The 10,658-nt window shown below is 38.9% G+C and overlaps 1 protein-coding gene across 1 annotated transcript; it reads right to left on the bottom strand.

Moving 5' to 3' along the window:
- Positions 1-377: 377 nt before the first annotated feature.
- On the bottom strand, positions 378-9,910 carry LOC149143272 (pleiotropic drug resistance protein TUR2-like). Its single transcript, XM_089449566.1, has 24 exons — positions 9,308-9,910; positions 8,979-9,099; positions 8,808-8,896; positions 8,594-8,678; positions 8,339-8,498; positions 7,675-7,751; positions 7,534-7,587; positions 7,360-7,450; positions 6,817-7,118; positions 6,009-6,290; positions 4,725-5,041; positions 4,474-4,634; positions 4,272-4,375; positions 3,981-4,155; positions 3,712-3,852; positions 3,452-3,624; positions 2,974-3,306; positions 2,595-2,885; positions 2,406-2,489; positions 2,131-2,264; positions 1,814-2,041; positions 1,552-1,723; positions 1,131-1,385; positions 378-1,023 (listed from the first exon to the last, which is right to left on the bottom strand). Exons 1-24 carry the CDS (start codon positions 9,640-9,642, stop codon positions 754-756), a joined length of 4,434 nt encoding a protein of 1,477 aa, XP_089305692.1. The 5' UTR covers positions 9,643-9,910; the 3' UTR covers positions 378-753.
- Between the last annotated feature and the right edge of the window lie 748 nt (positions 9,911-10,658).

The raw sequence follows: 10,658 nt of genomic DNA, 5'->3' as shown, positions 1-10,658 counted from the left end.
CATAAAACTTTGATTCATTAAAATAAACTAAAATCACTAAAAATAAGATGATTTCAGTATTCTATATTCAATATCATGATAATATGCCACTCAAATATCTCAATACAACATGACATGATAATGAAATCAACTATAATGTCTTAATATATTTTTTCATCAAACATTTTAATATCATCATGTTACATACTATTATATTATAAATATAGTAAAACAAACTATAATATTTTATTAAACATTTTAATATCAAAATATGACATTTTATTATATTATTGATAATGTCACACCGTATAACTTTTATTTTCATATGTTACTTTCTTATCCTTTTTATATTAAAATGTATCATACTCTTACTCTTAATATTATAGTGCCACATAATATTAAAATCAATAACCTTCATAATATAAAACCAATATCACTATGTTACATGTATTTTTGGAAAAATACAAAAATTATATGGATAATGAAAAATATATATATCAAAAAATAATTTTAGGGTATGTCTTTTCAACCACGATCGACCTTCCATCGTTTCCTACGAGGAGAACCCGTGGCTCTATGAGGGGAGGAGTACCTATCAGATTGTCATCTAGTAGAGTACAAAAATTTTACAAATGGCAAGGCTCTACATGATTTTTTCTAAAACGAATAACAATATTTATTGGTGGAAAATTGCATTTTAATACATTGAAACTTTTGCCGGAGCTCGCTTCCAGAGACGTTCATATGTCGAATTGAAGTACTTCATGCTTCCGGCTATCGATGTTGGAAATTCAAGTATTTGACGCCCATCGCAAATACAAAAGCAAACAGCACCGAGAAGCCCACCACTACACCTGCTACTGCCCCCAGAAAATCATGATGGAAGCCGTAATACTCTTTCACGAATTCCTTGATGGGCTGCGACGGTCCACCCAACACTTCCATCTGATTATCCAGATCTCCGAACTGCGATACAACAAGCCCATATAGCGTCCATGCCACGGGGCATGCCCAGTAATACCATCTCCACCATACAGGAATTTTCTGCCACAACCACAAACATCAAAACATTTGAATAACAGAAAATAAAAGAGATGCTATTTCATTATAAATTTTAGAATTCATAAACTATGGAAAGAGAGAAATGTTACCTTTCGTGGAATCAAAAAGCCGGAAAAGAGGTTCCAGATCAAATAGAATGCAGAAGAAACGATGGCCGAAATGTTGTGGTTGGGCGTCAATGACATGGTCATCATTCCATAATACGTGAAATATAGGAACGTGAAGAATGCGAAGAAGAGATACCAGAAAAATTTGGCTGCTGTCCAATCAAAGTCCATCATAGAATACACCATAATAGAGTAAATAGCGGACTGGACGAACACGTAGGGAATCTCTATGGTAGCCTGAAAGTAAATGAAGTGTGATCAAAGGTGTGACAATAATGAGAATTGATTTACTGCTAATTTTTTTTGGACATAGAGCTGTTAAGACACTCTAGGGTTTTTATGGTTATTAAGGTATTCTAAATGTGAAGTTGTAAAAAATAATTGATTGATTTACTACGCTCACCTGTGCAAAGGCGTATGGTAAAGCAGAATACATTCCCGCAGCCTTCTCCCTGTAAAACACAGTTCTTTCAATTTCGACGAGAGGTTGCACCGAGGATGAATTGTTTATACCAATGAACAATACTGCCGCGTACATGGAAGCCATCGCGTTGACAACATCGGCCTGTTGACCCCTGTTCCACAAGATTGCAACCAGAGCACGTTAGCTTTCGGATTAAACCCTTCAAATTTGATGGAAATTTTCCATATATTTGTGTACTGACCTCTTATTACCAGCACGCCAATAAATGGTACCGAACATGATCCCACACACAAATGTGAAAAAGAAGCGCACAGCGGTGTACTGTGGGTTGCGCCAGTAAGACAATCTTTGTTTCCAAAAGCATGCGGCACACTGGATAAAGAATGGCTGAGAATATTGCGTGGGAAAGTAGAGGTCCTTCGTCCCTGGGGCGGGCGTGCTCAATTCCTTTATGAGGGCTTTGTTTCGCCTGCAAATAGAAAAAGAGTCAAGCTCCGTTGAATCACATTTATTTAACGTCAAAGCTTTAAAAATAAAAAAACAGTTTCTCGTGCTTACTGGTGTAATTCTGAGTTTCGATAAATGTCAGCAAAATCGATTCCGAGACGGTTTTCAACTGCCACAGAAGAGACCTCCAACATCCATGTAGCGGGATTGTACCCTTCAGTTATCTTGGTCACCCCATCAATTGACTGCATTAAGAAAAAGTTAATCCATCATCTTTAAAATTCTGGGAATAATTTGGATCAATCAAAGCAATTCAACATTTCAATTGATAAAACTTGAATTACCATAACTTGACAAGAAAAACTTCACAACATCATATAACATACCTCGAAGTATTCAACTAGTTTATGAGAGTGGCGACCTAATGGACCAGCATAGATAACTTGCCCTCCTCTTTTCATCAGAAATAGCTGCAAGTTCCAAAAGCCCAAGTCAGTTCGATAATTTTTGTTGTGTTTTTAATAGAGAGGGCATTTGCAATTGCAACTAGTTTTAGCCCCAGAATGTTGAATTACCTCGTCGAAGGCTTCAAAGATATCGATACTAGGCTGATGGATTGTGCAAACAACTGTCCGCCCTGTGTCAACGGTATTTCTGACCGTTCTCATAACTATGGCTGCCGCACGGGCATCCAGTCCTGAAGTTGGTTCATCCATAAATATGATAGAAGGATTAGCCACGAGTTCTACCGCTATAGTCAATCGTTTACGCTGTTCTGTTGACAGACCAGTTACTCCAGGAAGACCAACAACAGAATCTTTCAAAGAATTCAACTCAACTAGGTCCATTACTTGATCCACGAACATCTGCAATCCCAATAAATTTAATTCAGCCACCAAAAATAGAGTAGATATATATGGAGAGAAAAAGAGAGAGCAGGGTATGATCACTGACATTTCTTTTTTGTTCATCAACATCGCTTCCAAGACGAAGCCATGCTGAATATATCAGCGATTCGTGAACTGTTACTTGTGGTGAATGAATGTCGTTTTGCTCACAGTACCCCGATATCCGAGCAAAGGTTTGCTGATTTTTGGGAAAACCAGAGATGCTGATGTTGCCCTCTATGTATCCACCTGTTTTCCTTCCTGCCAAAACATCCATCATGGTGGTCTTTCCAGCACCGCTAACTCCCACTAACGCTGTCAGAACGCCGGGTCTGAAAGCTCCACTTACATTTTTTAACAGCTGCAACCGGGTTTCTGTAACGCCCTGTTCTTTCATTTCCTGCTCAACATTTTGTAAATATGGAATTTAGTTTAATCTACATTTACCATCTTTGCCGTAACAATCGCAATTAATTTCTATTTCTCTTTTTACGGATTGATCTTAGCGAACATTAATCATCATTTACTCAAAGAATTTAACATACCGCGGGCATGTCGACGAAGTAACAAACATCGTCGAAGGCTAGAGCGAGGGGTTGAAATGGAAGCACCATGCCCTTTGTTGCCCCTCCAGAAGTAGCAGCGCCCGATGCCCCCACTCTTTCAGAGTGGGAATCGGCAGATACATTACTTCTCCTCGTAATTTCAGCAGCACGCCCTGCAACCCATTGTAAAACAATAAAGTTAATAACCTCTCGAGAGTCGTAAATAGCTTTCTACATAAAATGAAATTTCCTCTTCTAACCTTCGGATGTGGATGCCACAACGGACTTTCCTTTAGATCCTTGACGAGTGCTCAGTTCAACAGACCTAGTTTCTCCTGTTCTATTTGCCTCCTGTTCCTGCAAAATATCTTCAGTCACCGCGGCTTGAGCTTTGCCGAGGGCTGAATGATCGATCCATTCAATAAGGAAATGATCAACAAGGTGCTTTCATCTATCGCCATAAATTAACATCAAGCAGTGCAATTAGAAATATAATATATGTTGTGAAAGCACAAGAACAATGTCTCACGTTTGAGGTATGTTAGCGCGAGAGTGAAACAAAGGTTGAAGAAAAACGTGTATCCGATCAGAGCTGCAACGCCAATCCAGTACCAGTATCCATGTACAAATATTCCGCGCGAGGTTAGAATATATTTACCCAATGTTCTATCGTTCAAGACAGAGCCATTAGTGCTCAAGGTTGGCTGCCATTCCACACAAAAGATTTCAGTATTTTGAAATGTACAGGTCAATTTTCTAATATATCCATGTTCAGGTCAATTGTCTAATATATCCATGTTCAGATACGATTATAAAATACCTTGTTCCAAATGTGACCTAAGAACTCGTTCACAGAGATGGCATTCTGGGCATACATGAGAGGAGATATCCAGTAACCCCATATCCACCAGCTTTTGACGTCATCTGTTACAGTGCCACAAAGTATAAATAATCAATCTTGAAAAGACTATATCTTCCTACGAACAGATGGGAAAATTGTTGTTTAATATTAGGCTACTTACGTCGTGAGAGAAGAAATCCACCGAGAAGCAAAATAATGACCAATGCAAAAGAACCAAATGTGTTGGCTACGATCATGGTTCGACCCAATGATGCGATGAATCGAAACAGCGCAGTGGCCATCTGATGGACACAGACTAGCAGAAGATACTGGCGAAACAACCTACAAACAAACCCCCAAGTTTTGTGAATTGTGAGCTCCAAGAAGATTGAAGTCAAACTTGATGCAAACTCTAATGGCGAGGATGCTCACCTTCCAACAAAAGGGTCGTAACCAATGACATAATAAGTGAAGAAAACCCATATTCCGGCCTCCAGAAGTGAAATTGGAATTCTCAACACCCAAATGGGCAGTGAGAAGGCCCACGGAGGGAAAAAGAGGAGGTCTCTTTGCTTGTAAAATGTAGGAAGCTTTTGGATTGTCATTGAAAGTTCCGCAAAACCATTGAACATGCAGGTAATCAAGGAGAAGAAGAGAGCGCCCATGTAAATGTTCCCGTCGTTTGGCGAGGTATGGTGCATCTTGGTCCGCAAAAACAGTGTCATCGTGATGAAAGCCATCACCGTGAGCTGCACAACGCGTTCAGCCAGGAAATGAAGTCAGTCAATGCTTTGACTAATCCACAACTACAATCACAGATCTCCAAGCAATGAAGTCAATCAACGCTTTGACTAATCTACAACTACAATCACAGATCCCCAAACAATGAAGTCAGTCAAAGATTTGACTAATCTACGACTACAATCACAGATCCCCGATCAATGAAGTCAGTCAACGCTTTCACTAATCTACAACTACAATCACAGATCCCTGAAAAATAAAACAACGGAAAGATTAAAAAAGCAGCGGTGGCGACTGTCCCGCATTTAATGCAGAAGCAGCGTTCCCACTACGCAACACATTATATGTTTTTTGGTTCTCAATTATTTTGGTGGTTCAGGTTCATCCTTATCCTTATCCTTATCAGGTTCACATTATATGTATACGACATTTTGTTAAAGTCGGTAGAATGGATGGACAGGAATCGAGGCGACTGAGTATTAAACCTTTCTCTAAAGGCGTGCTCATTTAGGATTCCATAGAATTGTGTACCACATTTACTTAAATTGGCAACTGACTATTTAAATGTAAACTGCACAAATCATTACTATCTTTTTGCGTACCATAACTTTTGTTCAGGGCAATCAATAAACATACAGGAGCGTTTGTTACGCGAACAGGGGACATTTTTTATTGGATAAGGTTTGGCTTTATTAATCTTTCACTAAATTGGGTAACAATTTCAAAACAAACCTACCCGTCAAATTTGACCCAGGTTTTCACAGTATGGATTTTGACCATTTTGTAAAATTTTAAGTATATTTGACTGGGAAATCACACTGTGACGAGCAATCAAATTCCATGCCTGAATACAGGGACCAGCTTTGACAGGGAATTTGAGGGGAAATTCAGTAAAGCTTTAATAATCTGTCTTGTATGGCCGAGAAATTCCATGAAATTTGAAATTAGAAAGTTCTCAAAGTTCAGGGTATGCACCTGCGAGGTCTTAAAGACGTAGACGAAGGAGTTTCTCTTCATGAGAAGCCATTCCCTGGCGAAACAGGCCTTGAATAGTTCCTTCTTGTTCACGCCATACCTCGAAAATGTAAGCGCAGCCGGATGGCTCTTGGTTTTGTCGTATGGCACCGACAACTCCTGGGTCACTTTCAGTCCAACATGAAATGACTGATATGCATCAGCAAATTCATTGACTGTTACATATCTATACGGCTGGTCTCTCCATGCCCAATACTGCTGCTGATCTTTCTTAGAAGTGACCTGCATATCAAACACAATCAGAATCAATCACATAAAATACGAATTATGTGTTCGACCGATCGAATTAGAAGTCTAATCGAATTAGAAAATCAATCTAATAAAATCAGAATAAACTATCAGAAAATCTGTCGCCATAAATGTATTGTAGGGTTGTTTTTGGATAATTAGTTTGTTAAAATTTAAGGGTGGGCATATACCGAAAGAGCTAACCAGTTATATATTGGGTATTTAATGTTTTTAAAGCAGCACCCGACTTAATGCTATAACATGGGAGCGGGCAAATTTAGCATTAAATAGTATTTGCCTGCTCCGGGCTAAGTGGCGTGCTGCTCTGAAAGCATTAAATACCTAATATATGACTGGTTAGCTCCAGCCAAACATATACATGCCATTGCACAATAAATATACTAAACTATATATACCCACATTTAAATTTAAACAACTACATTATCCCACAATAAACATCATTAACTGCCCCATAACAAACCAGTTATTTGTTTCCGCAAGGTATTGTCAGTTTACTCACTTCCTGCAAGAAATCTGCGACGCCCTTTCGGTCAGGGCACTTGAAGCCCATGGATTCAAAGAACTCGAGCACGTCTTCGCGGGGCCCCTGATAAACAATCCGACCCTCGGAAAGCAGCACGATATCATCGAAGAGGTCATAAGTTTCCGGCGCCGGTTGCAGCAGTGAAATGAAGGTTGTCCCGTCCAAGACGTGGACACTCTGGCGTAAGCATTTTACAATTTGGAATGTGGTTGAGCTGTCTAGCCCAGTCGATATCTCGTCCATGAACAGAGCCCGGGCAGGACCCACAAGCATCTCCGCTACGCAATCCAAATGTTTAATACAATCAGGTCAATCCCAAACAATTATTTATTTAATGCCGTGTACTTTGACACTTGAGATATACTCTAATTCAATGAAGAAAAAACTACCCATCCCATCTAATTGTTTAATACAATCCAGTCAATCCAGGGCACATGGCCAAACAATTAGTTTCAATACAAGATTCCAATCAAACCCCACAATTGCATAATCTGATAATGACAAAAGAAGAAAACTAACCTGTAGTTACACGTTTCTTCTGACCGCCAGAAATGCCCCTTCGCATTTCGTCTCCTACTATTGTATCCGCACAAATGTCCAGCCCCAATATCTGCAACGCAAGCTAGAGCCATTAGAGCCGCCTCCCCCTGACTAGACCGGTGGTAAAATTTTCATTCTGTAAAACGCACTTACCTTCAGTATGTAATCCGTAACAAGGCTGGTTTCTTGACCCTCCACAGCGATAGCCTATAAAAAGCGACGGGACGATTATGATTGGCAGACATTATTTAAAAAATATATTTAGATATATCCTTAAATAGTAAAATTCCATACCTTCATGAAAACATCAATATCAGGATCAGGTTTGATGCCAGCTTGCTTTTCTCTTCTTGATAGCTCCACTAACTTGTCTGTACAATGCATCGGTCAAACTAAATAAAATGTGCGAAGAAATTTGTATTTTTCTTCTAATAAAGATATTTATTTAATTTTATATTTTAAATTATAACAATAAAAATATTCATTTAATTTGATTTTATATTTTAAATTATAACACTAAAAATATTCATTTAATTTAAAATTACAAAGCAAATAAATCGTTATTCATTTAATTTAAAATCATAAAGCAAATAAATCATTGTTGGTGTAATAGCCTAGCCTATAATTAACTGGAAGAGTATTTAATTGAATTTTTTTTTTGAATTTTTTCAGATTTTTTCGAGCGGGAATGGAGTGAAAAAAATTCTGGCTTAATTTTCATTTGTATTATTTAAATTGATTTTTTTGAATGTATATAAAGATTTAGCACCCTCAAAATTTTTTAAGATATTTCTATTGTAAAGAGTTTACTTCTAAAATTTGTGATTTTAATAAATCTGTCACAAATTTTAGACCAATTAAATCTGAAAATAAATCACTTAAAAACTACTCATAATTAAACCAATTAACCCTAGCTTATCTGATAATCCATTAAATTGACCATTAAGAAAGAGCATACCATATCTGGTTCCAACCCCTTGGCACCTGCCAGAGAAGTCCATGGTTTCTCGCACAGTCATTTCACCAATATGTAAATCATGTTGGCTAATGTAAGCCGAGGTTCTCTGGGGTACGAACTCATCTAATTTGTGCCCATTGTATGTTACAGTGCCAGATACCTGCAAATAACGCCCAATTTTTAGCCTTTGGTCTCCTCTGTTGTCAAAACAAATGGACAATTGTAAAATCAAAGGGATGGTCAAAGGGAACCCACCCTTAATTCTGAGTCAAGCTTGCCGGCCAACGCCAAGAGTAAAGTTGTTTTCCCTGAGCCTGGCGGTCCCAGAAGCAAAGTCATTCTGCAAAATCCGCGCAACTCCAAATCGTTAAAACAATCCAACGGGATTTAACATCAAATGTAAAAAATCTAGGCGATCGGAGGATCACAAAAGAAACGTAGAAAATTAATTGCAGGGAGTGATGTTCACCTGCACGGTTTTATGATACCGCTAACATTGTGGAGGATTGAAAGGGGCCTCTTTTTATTTGGAAAAATCTTCAGATATCCTAGAAACGCCTGAAAAACGTAATCTCCATGTAAGCCACCGCCATGAATTGCACAACAAAAGGTCAAAACTGGTGGATTCAATTAGACATACCTCCAGCATATTCAGGTAAAAGTTGGGAATAGAAGGCAGCGATCTGCTACCAACATGTACATCTGCATCCACGTTCAAGTGTTCGAAGCGGACTTCGATCTTGGGCATGTCGATGCCCACTCTGCACCCACAAAAAAAACCATAAAAAACTTGAAAATTAAGAAATATTTTAGAAATTTTTGGAAGTGAACGGTGTAATGTTTTTTATCCAATTGATCTATCAACATTCAGAAAGATTACTCTATCCATCATCAACATTTAGAATAATTACTCCATCCATCATCTAAACCAAAAAAACATTAAAAATAAATAAATACTCTGCCCCTTACTTGTCGATCCTGTTGCGGAGCTTCAGCAGAAAACGCTCGTTGTCTTCGGCCGCAATTTTGAGCAATCTGTCGATGAGAAGCTGGCGATCTTGTAACCCAATCTTGGCCACATCGACTTCCTCATGCGCGCCTCCAACGCTGTGGAGAATTCCCTTGCGGATGCGATCATAAGTGGGCAATTTCTCCAGGGCCGCCCACTTCAAGGCCTCTTCGTCGTCTTCATTATCTCTACTCCTGGAGGATCTGGAGAACACATCGTCCCCTCCCCTCCAAATTCCAGAAGCGGTATTACGCCTGCTCCCGGCCCTCCACATTTCAGCTGCTGGCATTGCCATGGTTTCCTTCCCAGTTCCCTCAGCTCTAGTCTATTTCCCTCAGCTCTTGTATATGTGCCGCGCCCCTCCCCTCAGCTCTTGTACAATACAATACAAATTTCTCTTGCTTCCAGATCTACACAGAAATACGATCAAGGCATTATCTTCTACTGCGAGCCAGGGGACAGCCTGTCCAAGGGCAGTTTGCATAGATCACTTCTTCGTCTGTGGTGAGGTGGGGAAATAGGACTTTTATATGCATTTGGTCAACGATGCAGCGCGCTGACCTGTTCTGCCGAGTCTTCCACCGTTTAGACCGCCCCCTCAATTTTACCTGGGAATTTCTTTTTTCCCTTCATCAAATCTTGAATGAGCGATGGCGTACTGTGCTGTCCAAATATTATTTTTAAAATAAAATATGTACATCTAGAAGCCGCACGACTTGACCGCCTGTGTCTCGCAGAGTTGATCTTTGAAATTAGTTGATACCCTGTAAATTGCAAGCTACCCCACTTGCATTATCTTGTCCCTAGTGAAGCATGTGGGCCTACTAGAGTTGTTCTAGAATGAAACGGATGGATGGCAGTGTGCAACAGAATGCAACTCGTGACCCTGACCTCGTCTCATTTTCCTCCCGCGGGACCCTAAATGGTAAGTAGCATTTCCTTATTGGCGGACTTTTAGATATTTACACCAATTGGTCTTTTCCTTTGCGATTGATGTAGTATAAGTAGCTTTCAAATTTGTCCTCATAATATGGAAATTTATGTAAGATTGTGATAAAATTTAGCACAATTTTTTGTAAATTTATGTTATAGTCGCCAAATTTTAAGATTTTGGGTTTTAAGAGGTTTTTGATGCTACCAAATCAATTTCCACCATCAAAACCATGATTCAAACAGCCCTTTTTTATTGGAGAGGTGGTGTGTGGTTGCAAGAAATATATTTGGAATATATCTATAATAAAAAAATTTGATAGTAAATATGGTGAAAATTTATCCTAATTCAGTAATAAAATGAGTAATAAGATATTCAAT

This window comes from Pinus tabuliformis, chromosome X, assembly GCF_031772625.1.
Source record: "Pinus tabuliformis cultivar Carrire ecotype Pingquan chromosome X, CPIR1, whole genome shotgun sequence".
Taxonomy (NCBI): Eukaryota; Viridiplantae; Streptophyta; class Pinopsida; order Pinales; family Pinaceae; genus Pinus; species Pinus tabuliformis.
The sequence above is the reverse complement of the archived record's forward strand: the minus strand, read 5'-3'. Positions and strand labels throughout refer to the sequence as shown.

Coding starts and splice junctions, on each gene's coding strand:
- LOC149143272 (XM_089449566.1), bottom strand. CDS start 9,642: ATGGCAATGCCAGCAGCTGAAATGTGGAGGGCCGGGAGCAGGCGTAAT. Junction 8,679..8,807: donor GGTATCATAAAACCGTGCAG/GTGAACATCACT, acceptor CGGATTTTGCAG/AATGACTTTGCTTCTGGGAC. Junction 2,886..2,973: donor TTGATGAACAAAAAAGAAAT/GTCAGTGATCAT, acceptor TTGGGATTGCAG/ATGTTCGTGGATCAAGTAAT.